Raw genomic sequence first — 21,536 nt, forward strand, 5'->3', positions numbered from 1 at the left:
TAATTATTTTATTAAGTAATAATTTTATGACAGAGCATCACTAGGCACTCCATAAACCAGGTTAATAGTATTAGTTTTTCTTTAAGTGAAGCTGGAGGCAGTGTCCTGCTCTAAATCTGACTTTGAAGTCTTCTGATCTGTTTAGACACAACTGAATCAAATTGACAGGAAATTTCATGAGAGAGGTTTCTGTAATAGAATTTTTCCACAACAGAATTTTTCTGGAATCCTTTGGACAAAGCAGGAGAGGTGCCAGAGCATTCAGGCAGTGGTGGACTCATGCTGGAGGTATTCTTCTCTCACCATGTGGCTAAAGGGAGGGCACTGAGGGAAGAGGCAGCTCTCCCTGGTGTCACTGTTTCTTGAGAAGAAAGCAACCATGCAGAAGGAGGGATAGCACTCCCTGATGGTCATCTTCTTTATCCCTTTTCTCTGATCTGCTTCAGCCTCAAAGCCAGAGTAAGGAATTTATAGGCATGACTTCTCATGTCCTTTTTCTTTCCTTTTCCTAGCCCAGGAGTAAGGACTGCGAGTCTTACCTTTGAGAAATAATGTGCTCAGCATCTTCTGATGGGGTCAGGGGAGGTTTAGGTTAGATGTTAGAAAAAGGTTAGAAAAAGGTCCAGAACAAGGTTCCCAGGGAAGTGGTCACAGCACCAAGGCTGACAGAGTTCAAGAAACGTTTGGACAATACTCTTAGGCACATGGGGTGACTCTTGGGGCTGTCCTGTGCAGAGCTAGGAATTAGGTTCAATGATCCTTGCACATCCCTTCCAACTCAGCATATTCTGTGATTCTGTGATTCTCTCCTTGCTCCAGTCTAATGATTAGAGAGGCTTGCCTGTTCCCAGACAAAGCCTTTCACCAACATACATGCATTGCTCAGGAAAGAGAAGTGTGGTTGTATTGATTTGGTGGGTGCATGGTTTTCCTATCCCTCAATGTATGAACTATAGGAGTGAAAGAAGGACTATAGAGATGATTGATACTGCATTCCTGGCAGTGTCCCAGGCCAGATGAGATCTGGGAGCTCTTGGTACTGGCACTGAGCTTCTCTGCCCTACAGCAGCTGAGTCATAGTTTAACCATGGCCTGTTACTGCTTGGGGTCATGCTCTGTCTCAAGCACAGGGTTTTGTCCTATGGGGGTCCTTGAGGGCAGAGAAATGCTCCTAAGGGCTGAGTTTAAGGTCCAAGCAAAGGCAGCTCCACACCACTCAGTGACACGTGTCTGCCTTTACATAGAGCACCCCTCACTCAACACATACCTGAGTTTTCAGTGCAGTACACAGTTAAGTGTGTTACTTTCTGTTTGGTCACTGGTTAAAGAGGAATCAATGTACTTTCATGGCAAGTAATAAAGACATTGCCAATGGGAATCACATCCTCATGCCTGGTTCCATTCATCTGTGTGGCTGGCAGTCCTACCTAGTCTTTGTCCAACTTGATTGCTGAGTGTTCACAAAGATCAAATTCTTATCATGTCCTACCCTAATTATGGCTACATCCTTTTTGCATCCTTGGCAAATGCAGACCCACCTCATTCATGACACTCTAATGTACTCATCTGCTACTACTTCTTTCTTTCTCTCTGAAGTCCTTTTCTGTAGAGCCCATGCAACTAGCCCTTACTTGCAAACCTTTGATTACTTATTACTCTCTCTCTGTATTGTCTTTTATTTACTGCTGAATGCTACCTATGCCAGTCACTTTGTCAGTTTTTTAAATCCTAGTTTTCTTCCACAGTGCTTTGTTCTTCACTGTTGTGATGAATGCTTCAAACATCTGCATCAGCATTGCTCCTCCAAACTCCTCTCTAAAATTGTTCTTGGCTGTAATGGTTACAGAAGATTTATGTTGTATAGAATCCTCTGTCCATCTTGCTTATAAGACTGTTGGATTGTATATTTTGTCTATATCTATATATTGTCTCTTGTCCTCATCTTCAATTGTACTTTCTTTGGGCCAAGAGCTGTCTTGTTGCTCTATTTTTATGTAATGTTTCTCACAATGGAGTTCTGATGTGTGGTAGGAGTTCTTCAGCATTTAATGGCAAAAATAATAAAAGTATTAACAAATGTCTCTGTGTGACTGCATCACATGGTATGGTCACAGTTTGGAAAAATTCAGTTTCCTAGGGGCAGCTTGTCTCTCTGTCTATGGAATGCGGAATGTAGGTGCAATTTGGGGAGTCCATTTTCAGAAAGGAATGTGTTAGGAAAATATTTGAGCATGAGTAATTCAACAAACAGAAAAAAACCCTCCAGTACTCTGCACTTTCAGGAAGATTTCCTACTGTGCGGATTTTTTGCTAGCCCATTAATTTTGCCATCTCAGAGCTCAAACAGCATGGCCTAGAGCAGTGGTTTTCCAAATTCCTTCCAGTTGTAGCATACTAACATAAACAGCATTTGCATATGGATGTCATAAAAATGACTAATGCTGGCAATCATCATACTTTATTGCAGTAATGTGACAAATGTGCCTGAGCATCCTAAAAGATCTGCTCCAAGCTCACTGGTGCTGAAGAAATGGCGCACCTCTTATCTAACAGTGACACTCGTGGCAGAGCAGGCTTGGACAGAAACCAGAACATTGATCCAGCTTTAGACGAGTGTACAAGAGTCATGGGTACTAGCTGCTTCACTGCATGACTCCACAGCGCTGGGTACGTGTCCTTTACCCTAAACCAGAAATTAAACTCAGAAAGTTAAACAAATAACATTTTCTAGTTTGACAGCCAGAAAGTTCAGTGTACTCTTTGAAGCTGTTGGCAAGTCAGTGGGGAGACCTCTGGCTCTGACCTGAGCCTTGTCCCCAATCATATTTTAACATCTCGGATTCTCCAAAGAAGGCTACAAATGGTTCCTTGAGGCCTGGGGCAGTCAGTCATGCCATGAGTGAGAGGCTTAATGGTGCCACTTTCAGTCAAGAGTTTGTGGACTTGATGGAATTCGTCACAGTTCAGCTTTGTCAGATTTTTCTTCCACAAGATGAAGGGGGAGAATTGTGAACCCAATTACATCATCATATAGCACAGAAAACACATTTTCATATCTTACAGACTGGCTTTCGGAGCATTCAGTTACTGGTCAGGCTTCTTACAAAACTGAGATGTGCATGTTGTGCAGTGTGCAATATGCCACGTGCAGCATGCCATGTGCAACAGCTACTGCCCCGTAATGCCATCCCGATCCATTGCACACCTTTTACCAGTTTGACAGAAACATAAAGGTCTCCAAGGTAAGACAAGCTCATGTAAAATTTAACTGGTCACTGCATAGAGTAAAAAAGGATGCAAATTAATGCTTCCACTGAGGAAAAAGAGCCATGGTGCTGTACCAGGCATCAGCACATCTATACGGGAAGAAGGTGCTTTAAATATGCAGGCAATTCCAAGCAGAGTTTGTACTGTAATAACCACTGGATAGGGCAACTATGAGATACAAATTCAGACTGTGAATTCATGTCTCTGTTAGCATAACTCCTTTATTTAATCTGTGTGCATAGGTAAGGAGACCGGTCTTCCTGTCACACGGACAATTCGTGTATCCTGGTGCTGCTGCCCATCTCAAACACACATAGTTCATCTCACATTTCAGAGAAACATCTCAGAACTGTCCCTCTAGGGAGTCATCAAATGGTTGGCTGAAACAGCAGCACATCATGTCCTGACTCATATTATCACCCCAACTGGCAAATAGTAAACCCAAAGCCTGGACGCAGCTCTCTGATGACACAGTGGCTTTTGTGACAGGTGGCTGCCATTCTTTGATTTTCACTGCTTCCAGTGAAACAGGCAGAGTCACCCTGGGGCTGGTACAGAAACTCTCCACTATAAGTAGTAACACTGCTTTGTAGCCATCTATAACAGGAGCACCATGCACACAGGGTCTAACTATACAGCCCCATGGCAGCTTATACTGTTGCAAATACCCTGTACCACATCCAGCAGTTTTCTTCTGTCTTGTATTTGGGAAGCAGCAACCAGAACACTATGTAGTAAAAAATGTCTTTTTCCTAAATATAGTACACACAGGGCAAAGGCTGTTTATCACAACCCTTTAGTGGTAATGGCTGCTTGAAGTGTGTATACCTTGGTTCCTTTTACAAGCAATTGAACCAAAACATTTTCTTGGCATTTGCTTTCATTCTTGATTTCAGTGCTTTATCAGAGATAGAGAGAACAGTGCATTTATTTGTATGTGATTCCCCACAGGTAATCTTCAGTTGCAGCACATAAAACTTAATTTTCCCCAATTGCACAAGATTTCTTATTCTACACAAAGTTGTAAATCACTGCAACAAAGACTCCTTGCTTGCTCAGTGAAGGCAAAGCCTTGCAGTACATGGAAAATTACTTTGGCTTTCCCACATGTTCCTTGTGCTGCAATTCCAAGAGTTTCCAAGAGCTTCACAGATTTATCCAACTTCATGCTTTCTGCAGGTAACATTGATAGTGTGACTTGCTTGTAGGCCTTTTTCTCATTGCCCACCAGAACACTTTTGTTATCAAATTCATAAAGGACTTCAGCAAATATATGTTTTGTTTCTTTCATCCTTATCTTCTGTCTTCTTTATCTTCTGTCTTCTTAAGCTGGAATCAAGTGTTTTCCTTAAAAGAAGGCATGGTATTGTTTCTTCTTTCACGCAACCCTGAACATTACAAAACCAGTATTTTCAAGAACTATATTTCCAGGAACAAATCGGAGAAAATGAGCACAATATTGTGTCTGGCAGAATGTGTGCACAGTGCAGTTATCAAGAAGACAAGGGTCTCTTCAACAGCATGAGCATGATGTTGCCTGGTTCACAATCCCATTTATAATTACTTGGGATCACACACCATAATTTGGAAGCCATTTGCTTTAAGACTCCAAGGCTTGGTGTATGTATTAACTCTGAAGAGATCCTCTGCCTTAGTTGGTGGTATTTAACATGTTAGTTTTCAGTTAATTCAAAATGTTATGATGCCTTGAGTAAGCAATACCACCAGTAGCCTTGTGGAGCATTAAGGAAGGACATTGAAAGTTGCCTGAAGATTCTGAAAACACAAGACTTGGCTCTTTTGAAGACCCAGAGGCTGTGCAGATATTGCTTTGAGTTCACTTGTGATCCACACAGCTCTGCTTCAGGATCTACAGTATCTTTCCTATTCCATGGTAAAGTTTTTAGGTACAGCTGGCTGTAAGTAAAAGTTTTCCCAAGTGAAGGGGTTTCTGGATTCAGCACAAAGCTACTTTAGAGGGTTTCCCTTCCTTGCAGTAGTAACTGGCTGTAACAATACAGGGCTCATACAGCTACCAGTCGTCAGTGAAGCATGAGGACATCATGTGAACTGCTTCTGAAAGCCTTCTGAGTCTATTTTGATCCCCTGTCCAGGTTGCTGCCCTGCATAAGGCTGTTCAAACTTCTACCAGCACCAGCGTCTTCTGAAGTGGTGCAGGTGGACACCTGGACTCGGGGGGAGAGTCACAGAGGTTTTCCATTTTACAAGAACAAGAACAAAGGGGACTCAGACAGAAAGCTGGTGGCTTTCTTTTTGGAAAGTGGCAGTGTTGTTTCAAGTCTTTCATGACTGTTTCTCCACACAGGGACTTTGAGCTGGGAGTCCAAGTATCCTGTTGAACCTCCCAAATCACTGTAGCCTTGGCCATTTCTTGTCTTAGCTGAGAAACATCATCTGAGAAACAGTTTTATGATGGACATCTTGTCAAAACAAGTAAGTTCCTGGGAAGTACTTAAGCTCCAGTGAGTTTCATTTTTTGATGAAAAAACAGTTTGTCAGTCAAATCCACACAAACTTCAACAGGGACTCCTCTGGTACTGAAATCGGTGCCAGATGGGCACTAGTCCTTCCACCGTTGAAGGCAGCTGGAGTTTTGCCACTGACTTCAAAGGAATTAGGATCAAGCCCATGAATTCATGACTGCACTTTTTATTTAGCTTTCTGAATAATTTATAAGTAAAAATAGGATGGATTCGCTCACTCTTTCTGATGTCAAGTAAAGCTGTATTTGGTTACATTTCTTGCTTTCAAAGGAGCTTTAGTGCAGTCATGAGCATCTCATTATGAAAAAGGGTGTCCATAGGGGACAGATAGGAAGAAAAAGGAAATCCTTAGGCACAACGAACATACACAGCCGATCAGAGATTCAGAGATGACAGATCAGAGCAAGATAGTCCTCATAGTTGGAGCTGAAGGCTAGATAGCTAGCATTGTTTCAGGAAGTAGAGAGGGCTCTAGAAAGTGTACTTCTTTTTGGTGAGTTCATTTATTTTAATGATATTGCATTTAGTTTTATTTTCTTTCTTCTCAGTGATTTAGACATTAGTTTCCATAAGGTTACTTGCTGTGCTTTGGTTGTGAGCAGACTTTGTAGCAGACTGCCCATTTTTCTGGGATTCACCATGTTCTCCACCACTGCAAACCATTTTCCTTCTTAAAACTGTTCAGAAAGAAGGAGAAAGAAAAAAAATTCCCAAATCACCACCCAGGGCTTAGTGTTTACTTCTGCTGCACGCATCATTTATTTTCAGTCTGCAAGATCATGATGACACGCTCGTCCAAGCACATGCTGTTCTAATACGCTACATTCCTTCAGCCTCTCAGTGTGTTAGAAGTGACATTGCTGCTAAATGAGAAAGATCTTGTAGGACAGGGAAATGGATTGCTAAGTACTGCTGCCTTTTAAGGAACCATGTTGTAAACAAAAATGATTGACTTGCTTTTTCTGGACTATACATAATTGTGTACAGGTATGACCCTGATTAGGAAGGCTATCTGCTGTATGGTTTTAGGGACTTCCTTCCTTGAGAACAAGCTGACATATTTAGCAGGCTTTTGGAAAAGAGAACAAGATGTATGCTTCAGCCTACGACTGGAGGAACAGAACACTTGAAGTTTGACATGTGCCCTAGCAAAGTATTTCTGCAACTATTGTTCCATGTGAATGTGTTCAAGCAAGCACACGTACTGTGCTTCTTGTATTTTCTGGGTGCATGGAATAACTCTCCTCTCGATCACAGTGTGGGGTTTCAGAAATCTATCTTCCATGATGGATAAACCACTTGCAAAAAATCTGTTCCACATTTGCTTGTTCTTCCCTTGCAATAAATTAGACAGGGCAATAGTGGATTTGTAGAGATTACCATAAAACCATTAAATAATGCTTTGTTTTAGCTATAATGTTTTCTCTTAAACCGTGCCTTACTAATTATTCTTCATTAGAAGATGGCACGTAAATGAATAATTGACATATGATTTTGTAGGTTTTACCAAATGAATTTAAACTGTCCATGGAGAACTTTGGAGGCTTTCTCTAAACACTGTTAAATCTGAATTAATAAAACATATAAAAGGTGAAAATGATAGATGAATTCAATATGACTTGGTCAAAGAGCCTTTGGCACAACTTTGTCTGCTAATATCCCATTATTAAGCTCTTGGAATTGCTGTGTGTCCACTATACTAATTTACCAATGAACATCTAAAGTATTAGGTAAAGTACATAATTCTCCCACTGTCCATTTGATCAAAGGCTGTTTTGCTACTTGGCTATAGAAGAAGAAGGGTTGTATCCTGCATTTTCCAGTAGGGATAACAGCAAGGAAAAGCTGTTTCAGCTTTCTGAAATGCTGCTTTTTGGGGATGAAAATGCTTTTACAGATGCAGTCCTCTCAGGGACCCAGCAGAGACAGAAGAATCTTGTACAGTTATACCCTTAGTTACTTAATAACCTCACTGTGCTTCAGAACATAAATTATAATACTAGCAAAACTAGTTTAATGAGGGCATAAGAACTTAGTATTTCCTTCAAGTAACTACTCTGAAGTTAATAAATTCTGTCTATTTATTTTAATCACAAAATCAGATATGAAATTTCAAGTTGCCACAGTTTCCACAAGGCATAAAATAGGGATGTACGTGATCTTCTCAATATTTATGAACCATAATGTATAAAAATCAGCAGTCCCTAGGTGAAAATACTTTCAGTCTTTCAGGACATTGTGAAGATGTTTTACTAATAATTTTAGTTTTCGTTTCTGCTCTGCTCAGTGGTTCCTTTCCAAAAACTTGAGCATGATATTTTTTCTTACAAGTTTACTTTTTTGTATTAGGCATGTATTGATTTCTGGGGTTTTGTAACTTCTCACTTTCAAAAGGGATCTGAAATAACAAGTTTCTGATATTATACCTGTATTTGAACAGCACCATTCTTTAGCTAATTGTTTCCACAAAGACAGAAGGAGAAAGCTTACGTAGCAAATGAAGCATTGTTTTCCTGAAAGTCTTAATAAACTGTACTTTACTGTTCAAATTGGCTCCAGTTTATCAAAATACTGAAGCGTTTGTGTAAAACTGAGAATTTAGTGTATCCTTCCTTGTTCAGAAAACAGCAACATTTTAAGTCCCATTGCTAACACTTTGGTCTGCACATTATGAAGTATGTGCTGTTGGTAAGCCAGAGTGAAGTCCTCTCTTTGGCAGGTCAGATGCCAGTCAGAAATTAATCCCTTACCTAGACCTAAATGACTAAAAAGCTAAGAGTATTCAATAGCAGAATAAGACTTTCTGTCCTCCATCTTACAGAAGACAGCGCTGTCATTCAAATGCAACAACCCAGGAGCTGTTGTGGTGACCACAGTGTAACAAGGTGTCCCTTAGGAGTCTAAGCTGAAGTAGAATAATTTTGCCACTAACATGGATTAGTAAATGCACAGGCATATTTGTCAAGGGAGATGAAGTAAAGGTTAATTATTTAAATCTGACCTAAATTTCCCATTCTTCTGTCTTGTTCCATACTAATAACAATAAATTCCAAGGTAATACTTTGTTCTTTGGTCTAAATTTAGAATTATTTATCACCCACATTGGACAAGAAGTACATTTTCCTTAGCCTTCACCCCAGCTGGTATATGTAAGCAGGTGCTTAACGCTGCCCATTGACACTAGAGTTCGCTAAATCACATTGGGATATAAAGGGCATATTTGGTCCTATATGGGGATAGTCACTGCAGATGACAGTTTCTCTCCTGTACCCCCTTATCCTTAACAGAGAAATATGTTGAAACCCTTTACAGGTGGTCCCTTTTAAACCCACATGTATCAGCAACTGGAGTGAACTGTGGTATATGTGTGTATATGCATGTGTGCAAGCATGTGCAACAGGGACCGAGAGAAAGTCACCATAATGCATTCTGCAGAAAAAAATTAGGTTTATCTAGAGACTAATAAAAAATAATTTTGGCAGTGGAGAAGTCCCAAGTGAGGTACCTCAATATTTGTACCTTTGTCACCTATGTGTTAAAGTCTCAAGTAGAGTAGCTAAAATAGTCGTATCTAAAATCCAGAAGAAGAAAAAAACCCTCTCCCTTAGTTCATATTGCAGGGGCTGTCTGGCTGGATGCTAAAGTCATGACAGCTTGCATTGTGGCAGGGAGGGCAGTGTGGCTTCCTGATCAAGATCAGCAAATTTCTGATCAACAGCACTTGATTACTGCTCCCTTTGTGGGAAAAGGTTGTTTGGAGGTGAACAAGGTCCTTTTTCACTCTCAAAACCAGATGAGCTGGAGCTGTCTCCAGTATGATTCCTCACAGCTGGGAAAGGACATAGAGCTACACAGTAGCTCTATGAACTGAGACTGATGCATCCTTATCTCAGCGTGCAGGATTCACAGTCAATAGTCACCGAGACCCTCTGGACAGTTTTACTGCACCATTTCATTGCCTCTCCTGCATGGAAGGTCTGTCAGATATTATAAGGCTTGCCCTTGCAAGATTTTGCATTCCTAGACAGGATTGCAGGGCTGCTGAGAATGTTTGACTGGCATTCAAATCCAAGCCTTATCCCTCTAAATCACATGTCAAGTTTTCTAGGACATCCCCTTTTTAAGGAATGGATTTGGGGTAAAATCAGTCTATCTGCAGTTTCAAGGGCATTTTACAATTTGGGCTTATCAGGACCAGAATTTCAAATATAGGTTCTTTCTAGAGAAGGGATAAAAAATTACTAAGAAAGTTGAGTTCTGGTATTAGAGGTTGTCATAAGAGCTACAGACCTCTAGAAATGTCAAATTCCTGACACTGACTGTGGGTCAGAACTTTCCATTAAGCTTCTCATCTGGAAGCAAATCTGCCTGAAGATCAGATGACAGACACTAGAAAGCAATGCTTGTTTACATACTCAGAGTTTAAAATAAGAAATTTGCTATCATGTTTATGTTTACAAAAGGGTTTCTAAAAGGTTTTTTTTGTGAAGAGGCAGCACTATTTGCTTTTACAAAGCAGGAAGCAGACTTTTCTCTGGTATTCATAGCCTATTTGGGAAGTACTTTCCAGCATCTGTGGGCAAAGCTGTTTAAAAACAGTTCTCTACAAAAATAAAGTTGTAAAGCTATAAAGCATTTTTTATCTTGGCAGATCAAAATAATTTTTTTCCCAGTATTTCAGGAAGACTCTGACATTCCCAAAAGTTCATTATTTTGACTTTTTGGGTAGGGTTTTTCTTTTTGTCTTTAATCTTCTACTGATATCAAGAATGATTTTTGTTTATATCAATACAGGGCTCTCTTATTGACATTTTCACTAGGTCCTGCTTTGAACAAAAAAGTAATGGATTTTGTTGTTTTAAAAAGAACAGTTGAGTGTTAAATTGGATTCCAAACAGTGAGATTTATAGTCTAATTCTTACAAGAGATTCAGAGTTTGATATCAAGGGCTGGAGCATTTCGTTTTCCATAGGGAGCATGTTGTAAAATCAGAAGTTCTAAATTCTTTTTTTTAACTCTATTTTTTCCTATGTCAAAGAATTAGAATATATTCTTTTTCTGCTTACTGTTGATTGGCAAAGTATTTCCTCACCCTCTGCTGTAGAAGAGTCATGAATATTTGATGTCTTTCTCCTTCTCTCCTTAATATTTCAAGTAATTCAGCTAGACTATCTCCATCAATGGGGTAAGCGGAGCTGTAACACCTACTTAAGGGAGTGGAGCCATCTGGTTTCCTTGCAACTTGGAGCCTGCTGGCAAATATTAGGTTGTACCAATTTAAAGCATGATGAAGTGGGAAATAATGGACATTTTTGAAGAATCTGAAATAGGATCAGCTGTTATTGGCAAAAATTGGCAGGTGCAGTGCACTACACTGGCTGTAAGCATGGTCTCAAGTTGAAGAGTGCAGCTGGGAAAATGACTTGCTAATTGAATGGTTGCAGGACTCCCAGCAGCTCTGACAGTAGTGGAGCATCACTAATTGGAGGCTCTTGGCTGAGTTGGTGGAAGCTGTCACTGAATGAAGGATCCTGCAAGTTGATGTTTACTTTCTAAGTGTTAGTGTGGTTTTTGCCTGTTACCGAGAATGAGTCCTCATGGAGTCAGAAGTGTTTTCAAACTTAGGAGGACTGGCTTAAGGTTAGCAATATCTATTTCTTTCATTTACAGCATGGTGACAGTGGTTGGGAGTTATAAAAGCTACTCAATTACACATTTGTTTAACTGCACATTTCTATTGTCATCTTTCCCATACCTCTCTTTTTCCCTTTTATTTTCACTTGCGTTAAATTTCTAAATTGGCTTGGAGCAGCAACTATTCTTTTTTTTTATTTATTTAGAGCCTCGGAAGACCTTGTCCTCAGCTGAGTTTCTTGGATGCTGCCATAATTAATAGAAGTTGTTATAGAAAGAAAAATAGCCTGGTTTTGGTCCAGAATAGTATTACATACACCTCTGATTTTTGTGGGTGTCAAAATAGCAGTGAATGCAAAAGCACGTATGCATTAGCTATATCTCCCCTTTTCGTCTGTTGTTTTTATTCAATAAATGCAAACATATTGCGGTGCATCCTAGTTTAATATAAAGGTCTGTTGGCAAAATGTGGCATTTTCCCTCAGCTGTTAGCACCCCTTGAGGGAAGATGTATTGGCAAGGAGTGCTGTGCAGAAAGCACTGCTGACTTCAGAGTATACTTCATGTATCATTAGTGACTGTAGCATCCCTGTGAGGCTAAAAACTCTCCAGCTATGTAAGATGTAGCTATTCTGTATAAGTTATGGAGGCTAGCAGGTAAGATGCTTCAGTGACAGGGTTGTGCCACCCAGCATGCCTCTGGCATTTATAGACACAAGGTTATCCCTGAATGTGGATTGGATGAGGAACAGTGGGCTGAAACCTTGTCTGAGTGTCCTGGTGCTCTGCAGTCTTCCTGGACCGTAGACCAAGTTTTGAACCCTTCAAGAGGACTGATGAGACTACTTTTTCAAGTTGGACTCTGAGCAAATCTTGCAGTGGCCATTAAGGTCTTCCACAGCTTAGGTGATACAGCTGGGAAAAATATCTTCAGTTTGCATCTGCATTTGGATAACCTGTGTTAGGTGAGAGGCAGAGAGATGAAACTGGAGGGATTTGGAAGCCGTACCTCTGGATCAAAGCCATGTGTGACAAACATTAAACATAGACCTATGATGGAGCTGGGAATAGCAAAACATTGATGCCTCTTTCACCAGGCTCTGACTCACCAGCCTGGGACAAGCTATTTTAGGAATGCCATTTTTTTTAAATGTAATAGCTTGATATGGACCAATTTATGGTGCCTAGTTCTAGCCTACCTCTCTTTTGATTTTCCCAGCATTAACTAGTGGATGGAAATAATTCACCTGACTTCATAAAATTAAATAAATTTGTGGAATCATTTAGGTTGGAAAAGACTTCTAAAGCCACCCAGTCCAACTGTTAGTCCAGCACAGCCAAGCCCACCACAAAACCATGCCCCTGAAGTACTGTGTCTTTTAAGTCTTTTTAATACCTTCAGGGACAGTAATTCCACCACTTCTCTGAGCAGCCTGTTCCAGTGCTTGACAACTCTTTCAGTGAAGAGATTATTCCTTATTCCAATCTAAACCTCCCCTGGTGCAACTTGAAGCCATTTTCTCCTGCCCTCTCAGTTGTTACCTGGGACAAGAGACCAACCCCCACCTCTCTTTTCACCAACCTCCTTTCAAGTAGTTGTAGAGAGTGATAAAGTCCCCTCTGAGCCTCCTTTTCTCCAGTGGAGGGACCTTATCACTCTCTACAACTCCTTTTTTATATTTCCCTTTTCTTCCCCACACAGCTGAATGAATCGGCCAAGCAGCTCATCGAGATGGACAAGACTTGCTTGGCTGCTGCCTCTGGCTGTGACATGCCGGTGGTGACAGAGACGGCGGCAGTGGCGGCGGCGGCAGCGGTGGGTCTGGCGCCGTGCTCCACACTGGCCGGTGCTGGGGCAGCTGGGGCGGCCCAGCGGCAGGTGGAAGGCAAGAAGAATGCCAAGAAGCGCCACTCCTTCACTGCCCTCAGCATGACACACAAGTCCTCCCAGGCTGCCAGCAACCGGCACTCCATGGAGATCAGTGCCCCCGTTCTCATCAGCTCCAGCGACCCACGGGCGGCTGCCAGGATCGGGGACCTCACCCACCTCTCCTCCAGTGCCCCAGCCCAGGTAAGGCAGGGGTGGAGGTGGGTTTTGGGCATCCTTAGCAGATGTCACACCATTGCATCACCTCTTTCAAAATGGCTGACCCTTGCACGAAGCAGTCGCATGGTGCTGTCATCCTGGTGTGACGGCACTTGGCATCTGCCGTTCTCATCCTTATGTTAATCAATGGGCAGGCTAGAGGTAATCAGGAGCTGAAGGATAAAGCCAAATTTGAGGCACTCGGGAGTTGGAGGATAAAGCCAAATTGGATTCACTGTAATGCAACACTTTTAAAACCAAAAAGTAATCCTCAGTTTGTTTGAAGTAACGCAATTTATGTTGCATCAGTTTCTGTTATAGAAAGGAGTAATTTTGAGTGATTCCATTACCCTGAATGTAGCTGCTACCCTGCAGGGTAGCAATGTCGGTATGAAATTCACACACTGGGGATAAAAAAGAGTTTTGGAATAATTATTTCCATACAGATCGCTGGAGGATGAGCAAATGTCCCATACTTTGACAAGTGTTGTACCCAGCAAGAAGCTGCTGTTCAGAAACACCCAAGGAATTTTTAAACCATCACACAAGCTAAGGGTGCAGCACTCTCTATCCTTCACCCTCTCAAAGGAGAGTGTAGAGGAGCATCCTCCTGGACATTCTCACAGGTCCCAAAAGGAGCTTCTGAGAGCTGGCAGAAACAGGAGCCAAACGCACCAGGAGTGTACTGAAACCCCTTGCAATTTCCCACTGTTTCTGTGGATAAGGAAATCCAAGTGCAAATTTGCAGTTTGAAGGTGTAGATGGGAGAATAATTACAGTCCCAAAACTCTTCTGCCTCAGTCTTCCTGCTCAGTCATCTACACATTCGGTGTGCAGATTAGCAGACGCACATTCATTCTACAGACCAGCTCCTCATGGTCTGCTCTACTTGGCATGGCAGTGCTTGGCACTTAAGCGTGGCAGGGTCTTCCCACCCATCATTTCTCTGCTGAAAAAAGCCATCCTTGCCCTTTCCTCTTCCTGGCTTTGCCTTCCGGCCCCTCACGTCCCCATCGCCATACAGGGACAAACATGGATCACCTGCCATCCCTGTGGCCTGGAGCAGGAAGAGATCCATGTTACATGCTGGTATGCATGTAGACAGCTGGACGAGGGACAAGCAGCAAACTGTAAGGACCGTCTGGGGCAGAAATGCTGTTTATGTCCATCTGCAGTGTTGGTGGGTCTCCCCTGTGAGGCTGGTGTGGTGCACCAGACTGTGGGGTCACTCTTGATGGCTGCTCCCTGCTGCAACACGACATGAGCCCTCAGGCCCCTGCAATGCAGGTTTGCAAGGAAACTGGGGAAGGCAGGATGCCTGCATGCATGCCAGTGTGTGCCACAGGGCCAGCCAAAACAGCATACTAAGAGGACATTGCCACAGTGGAGCAGTACCCTCTGCTCCTGCCTCAGCTACTAGCCTACCTCCATTGCCCATCTACATGTAGGAGCCAGAGAGACAGCTCAGTCCAACTGTAACTATGCTAATTTTCTTCCAAGTGCCTTTTCCAACCAGTGTTTCTGTGCTGTAAGGTCGTTCCCCTCCTTTCAGCCTTCATCAGGAGGGTGAAGGTGAGGATATGGCCCCCACACAAAGCAGCAAATGTACCAAGATGTACTGGGACATCTGTGAAGCAGCACAAGCACTAGACATGAGTGAGGGTCTCAGACTCATCAAGTAAATGACACACAGGTTTTTGGCACTCAGTTACACGTTTGGACTTTACAGAGATGTGACAGACAGTGGCTTTTCAGTTCTTGTGCTAGTTGAGAGAAATACCACACACCCCCTTTGCTAGAGTCATTGGAAGACTCATTCTGAGCTAGTAAACCACAAAAATTAGACCATGAAACAAAAATAGCACTTTTATTCTCTCCTGCTTTAACAGAACAAGTGGTGGGCAAAACCGCAGTCACTTCTCAAACCATTGTGGCATTTGCACACAAGTGGTAGAGGACAAGAAGGGCCTCAGGTTCCTGGTAACAAGTTATGATTATCAAAATCCAGCCTGCAGGAATGTTGGTCAGGTCCATTGCAGCAGATGGGGAGATGTGTAGTTGATGTCATGGTCAGAAGCTCAACTAGGGCTGGGGTAGAATGAAGTCATTCCTGTGCCCATGGCGGGAACAGGTTTGGGGAGGAGTTCTGCCTCAGGGTGTAGAGCCAGTTTGCAGAGAAGGCAGCTGAGCACATGCCTCTATCAGTGCTGGCCAAAACTGTCCTGGCCAAAATCCAGCAAGGGGAAAAAGAACCTTGGTGGTTCAGATCAACCTTAGTGAAAAGAGGTTTCCCTCTGCCAAAAAGTGTTATTGCAACCCCAAGGACCCTGCCACCACAAGTTTGGCATTTACACGTATAAGTACGTAGCTCTGCTTTCAAAAACTTTATTATTTGCTTTCTAATTTGGGGGATTTAAACATTTTCCTTTGCAAACTTTGCTATGAATGTGGATCTGTAGGGGAAAAAAGTGGGGCTGAAGTTTTCACTATGACTGTAGGAGCAACCTTCAGAAAAATGCTTCACCCCGTAGGACTAGCAATAAAATCAACATGAATTCACCTGATTTTAAGCCTTCTTAGGTTAGGTCTACAAAGAGTACAGAATTTGTCTCTTACCAAATGTACATTACAATTGTGCAGCTATATTTATATAACTATTAATCCCATAATAATAGAGGTTACATTTTAATTAAAAATGTCAGAAATTCAGTCCCTTCTCTGCCATCTGCTAAGACCTGACATGGCTCTAAAGCAATTAATGATGCTGCAGCCTTAGACAGAAAATCAGTTCAGCACTTTTATTCACATGGCTGAATGCCAGCCAAAGTAGCATAAACAATGGCCCCCATGAGCTCTTACATCAAGGCATTCAGTGCAGTGAGAATCTTGTCTTCAGATCATTTTGCTCTAAAATGCATTTGGCATTTTTAAGGTAAATGCCCTGTACATGTTGTTCAGGGTTTGACGTCTTGACAAATTTGCAAACTAATTCTACTGCTGCTCTGGAAGTGCTCAGGGGCGTTGCTGAGAGCATGGGCAGGTTGGTAGGAAGGCTGTGCATGTAGCTGCCAAACTCACCGGTGAGCTCTGCTGCAGGAAGATGTCTCACCTTTTCTTTCCTCACTTGAAGAGGAAACTCTCTGCCCTGCAAGTCATTGTCACAGCCTTTGAGTGGTTCTTTCTGTAACCATCTCAGGCCCTTGCTAATTTGCAACAGCAAATTCAGCCAAAGCTTATTTCTTGTAGGGGAAACAACAAATTTACTGTTTCGGTATGGGCTATCTAGCATGTCTTTCCTTTTAAAATTAGAATGTAAATTTGGTTTATTGTGTCTTTATATCATGTCCTTGAAATTTCCATGCCATTTTTCATTGTTCATTTAATAGATCTCTTCATAAAAAGAAATAAAGGAATTTTGTTCACTTTAGTAGGTATGAATTTCTCTGGAACATATCAGGATTGGTATTTAGCTTGCAGCGGGAGTCTACATTCTGAAAAAGTTCAACATGGTTCTCCTGTAGCCTGTCCTTTGAACAAGCAGAATTCAATTACAGGAGTTTTTGAATGGCCTCCAGTCCCCTACCCCAAGGCAACTGGATGGTGCCCAGCGAAACAGTGTCCTCAAAACAACCATCCATTTTCCTTGTAGACCTGACACCCACATCTGGAGCACCTCCTTTCTCTCTGCTGACATGAGAAGAAACAGAGACATCTAGGGCTTCTTGTTGCAGGAACTTAAAATTTAGGTGCAAATTTTACATGTCTCCATAAATGTGGCATATATTCCACCCCTTAGAAGTGATTTCATGCATACTACTTTATTCCTATGGCTTTTGTCAATTTTTGTGAATTGAAACCAGATTTCTATGCCGAGCTGACATGCTTTTTGCTTTTATGAATTGTTACACTGTTATAAGCCCCCTGCTTCTCCAGGAGAGCACAGATTTCTATATATTGAGCACTGACATCCAGACCAGACTATGAAATCACATGTTTTGAAAGCACTTCTGCATATCAATTATTTAATAATTGAAGACTACAGGCCTTCCATAATATGTTCATTATTCTTTAAGCAGAACCAACTCAGCTGTTTCCCAAAAGCCAAGATGTATTTTGAAATGAATGATGGTCTTAAAAAACATCTTTACTGGCCACAAACTTAGGGATGCTAGAAAGGTAGAAGAATCAACTTCAAGTCACCTCGGCTGAGTAAAATAGTGTCTAGAATTCCACAGTAGCCAGGATATAGAGCATTTAATTTCAAAGAGGCAATGCTGGAATCCTAATTTTTTCTGCACCAAAATTTGCTTGTATGCTTTTTGCTGCATGCTGAGCATCACTCATTAAACATAAGATCTCCATCTGAAAGGTAATAGTGTCTGTCCATCATGCAGAATGTCCTATCATACTGGCAAAATGAATTTTTATTGAAGATGTAAGTAGAGCTGCGAGCCTGTGATGGAGCTGAAGCTGAATTAGGTTACAGGTGCAGAGGAGCAGTTCGCAACTGAGACTCCCTGGGGAGCAGGCAAGGTCCCCCTGGAAAGTAATTGTGCCTAGGCCTCAGATGGCTTGTCTTGCTTCCATTTTCATCCCTCATGAATTATTCGTCCCTGCTAGTTGAAAAGGTCATAGGTCACTACTGCTCCAAATCCCCTGGATTTTGACAGAAAATACGTCTCATGAATAATGAAGTATGGCTTTGTGCACACCAGGGTAACAGCTGAGTGAGGAAGAAAGGATCCTCCCCCCAGAAGAAACTTCTGTATGTTTTGAACAACTGATCACCATGCCCAAGAAGTCAATTTGTATCTGCAAGTATTAGTACAAGCTCCCAGCCAGAGGACACATGTTCAGGAAAAGCTGAGAACAATGTCTTGCATGCTCCTAGTCCCAAAGAGTGACAGTATTTGAAATGAAAAATGTTCTTTGAAGTCTCTTGCTATATAAATCATTTGGAATTGTGTCCTTATCAGTTATTTAGAAATGCTGAATTTTAGCTGAGAAAATGTAATAGCAGAACTCTGGTTGCTCCTTGGCTGATAACCTAAATGTGCTGACCATGAGAAGCATACAGATTATACCTAAAATCCAGGGACTAAAAATGAACCTTGAATTTTCAAGTGCACAACAGGCTCTGGGAAAATAAGACAAATTCAGGTATTTTTCAGCTTTGCCCCGGAGTCCAAATTCTATCCAACCTGCTCTGCTGCTGGCTGTGAATGACAACTGACTGGACATCCATTAATGAGAATGAGACAGGTGAAACCAAGGGCAGCTATTTTAGGAGGCTGCAGCAGTCAAAATGGCAAAAAGAAGTAATATTGGTCCAATGTGTCTTTCTGTCATTTAGATCAAAATATATCACGGAAAATGCATAAGGGATGTTGGTAAAGTCTAACCTAAACTAATTCATTGCCTTTGTACCTTCCCAGTTCTACTCAAAGTCATTTATAATTGGTTCCAGACATTGCCTGTTTTAAATAACTTTATTTCACTGGGGGGGGGGGGGTTGTAGGTGGAAGGAGTTTTTTAAACAGAAAGTTTTAGGCAGGGCATGATTGTAAGCTGCTTTTTTTTTTTTTTTTTTTTGGCTACTATTAGGTCTCTGAACACACTCTGCATGTTGGGATATATTGCATTCTTTTTCAAAACTGTTGCAGATGAGACACATGAGCTGACTCAATCTATGGACTGATTACATAAGCTACTGGGAATCTGGGTCAAAGCAAAATCGCCTTTCGGAAACTACCAGTTTAGAGACAGTGTCTTCTCTTTATCCTGTAATATGCCTCATCACAAACACATTTTGAAAGATTTTCAGGAACCACAAAACCTGATTTTTTACAGGATCTAGGAAGAGAAGGTTGTGCTTTAGATGGGTTATTCAACTGTGCTTGAAATCCCATTGCCTGTAACACAAAAACAATATATTTTTTTCCAGATGCTCCTCGGAGTAGTAATCCAAAAACGTTTTGCCACTGAAATAATTTTTGCACACAGCTAATCCTGAGGCTTTACACTACCTGCCAGTCAGCTACTGGATTGGAAGCCTCAAGAGCTAGTGAGACACTGTCTTGGTATTTACACTATACCACAAAATCTTGTCTATCTGGCACACACTATGTGAAAATTCATGAATGACATTTGAACAGAAATTACTAAAGTGTGTATTTTCCCCTTTTTGTTTGCTTGGGGGTTTTGTTTATTTGTTTACCACTAAACATAGAGGGGAACTTCCTACAGGAGGCATTGCACAGGATCCTGATGAGTTTATTGTACAGTTATCAAAAGGATAATAATGAATGTGGGACTAAATTAACATCTTTTACAGGTCAAGCTTTCACTTAAAGCTTTCCTGTGTCTCTGCGTTTGATTTTTCATGTTCTTTGATCCCAGAATTGCAAGAAACTATTTTTACCATAAACCTATTTAAAACCTTGTGGTGGAGAGCTATATACTGGTACTCAGTGCTGAAGGGGTTAGTCTGAGAGAGAAACAAGGCTGAATAAAATATAATTCTCATGATGCTCATCCACATGATGCTTAATTAGTCCTCATTTAGGGGAACTGAGAAGCTGCAAACCAGAATAATCAGTGCTTTTGTGGATGGTAATATCAAATAAATCTTTGGAAGAAAATTACAAAAAATATTTGGGTTTTTTTTTTCTTCTAACTTGCAGGCATCCTTAGTTTAAAAGACAGTGGAAATGGAAGTTCAGGAAATAAATTCACTTGACTTCTCCAGCTCTCCACATAGCTCTAAGGAAGATATGCTCTAGAGTTCTTGGCCTATTACAAGCCAAAAATAACCATGCACATGGTGCTAGAGCAGGCTGGCATAATACTCTGCCTCACCTTCCTCCACAGATACAGATACTTTCAGGTTGTAAGAACCCCTCAGTAAATGCTAAATCATTTAAATTTAGCTCCGGTTTTCGCAGAAAGGAACTGGGTACTTATGCAGCTATTTATGCAGCTGCAGCTGTTATCCTGCACATTTGTTTGGTTTTTTACACACATAACATTATGGGAAAAAAAGTCTTCCTCTAGAATTGGTAAGTCTATTTCAGCCCCCACTTTGACAATTAGCATTTGATGAAGGTACTTGATCTTGCGTGTAACACTTTTCATCAATACTTGGTGGCACTGCCATGCATTAAGTGCTAGTACATTATTTCTAGGAACATTAAGGCCCAGAGTGATTGCCACAGTCATTGTTTTATGGAGTCATCAAATGAGAGAAACAAGTAACAGGAATCTTAAAGCCCATTAGCCTATTTTTTATGGTATTTCCAGAGGATGGTATGTCAGCTTATGTGAGTTGAATGGGCGTTTTTCTCTTATTTTAAAGTAATATTAAAGAGAAATTTAAAGTAAGCTGTAAATATGCATTCAAGACATTAAAAGAATTTTTCCTGTGAATTAATGAGTGTTGTAAGTGCCCTGTGGTGAGACAGTGCTGAATTTTCTTTGAAGTCAAAACTGAGATTTCTAGTTGGTGATTTTCTAGCTGATGAGAACTTTCGTCTGATAGCAGCAACAATTATTTTTCAGTGAAGGCTACTGCAACCTGCAATATCATTGTACTTCTGACTTCTACTCTCCTCTGAGAGAGTCATTTGCTTTTGCAAGGCACTTCCCTAATCCCTACAGGCACCATCTCTTTTCAAACTAAAACAAAAATGTGGCCTTAAAGTACTGGTGAAAATTTAAAGTAAATATACAAGAGAAAGAAAAAGATAATTTATGCTGGAAGTCCAAACTAGTAATTCTTATGCTTTCATAGAGATGTGGATGGGAAGAGAGAAAGTGAATGAATTTGACATGATGTTTCAGCCCAGATAAGTAGTTATTACCTTTAATTTCCTGATCTTTCTGGGCTTTCAGTAACATTTTGGGGGGATTTGTGTTTCAGTGATTATAAGGAAACTGTTGTGTTTACAGGAAAAAAGCAAAAAGTCCTTTTATATTACTATCCTGCCCATGGATACATAATCTCCTACTACACAAGAGTAGCTGGTGATGAAAACAGACAGCACAGC

General features: G+C 41.2%; 1 protein-coding gene across 2 annotated transcripts in view; it reads left to right on the forward strand.

The window, feature by feature from the left end:
- SH3RF3 (SH3 domain containing ring finger 3) overlaps positions 1-21,536 on the forward strand; it is a 257,494-nt gene that overhangs the window by 178,739 nt on the left and 57,219 nt on the right. The window contains exon 4 of one of the 2 annotated variants that reach the window (XM_064646412.1): positions 13,108-13,476. The exons of the other annotated variant lie outside the window; for it this stretch is intronic. Coding sequence (XP_064502482.1) covers positions 13,108-13,476 — 369 coding nt within the window. The remainder of the gene's footprint in view (positions 1-13,107; positions 13,477-21,536) is intronic. 2 annotated transcript variants of the gene reach the window in all.

This window comes from Pseudopipra pipra, chromosome 2 (assembly GCF_036250125.1).
Source record: "Pseudopipra pipra isolate bDixPip1 chromosome 2, bDixPip1.hap1, whole genome shotgun sequence".
NCBI classification, from domain to species: Eukaryota; Metazoa; Chordata; class Aves; order Passeriformes; family Pipridae; genus Pseudopipra; species Pseudopipra pipra.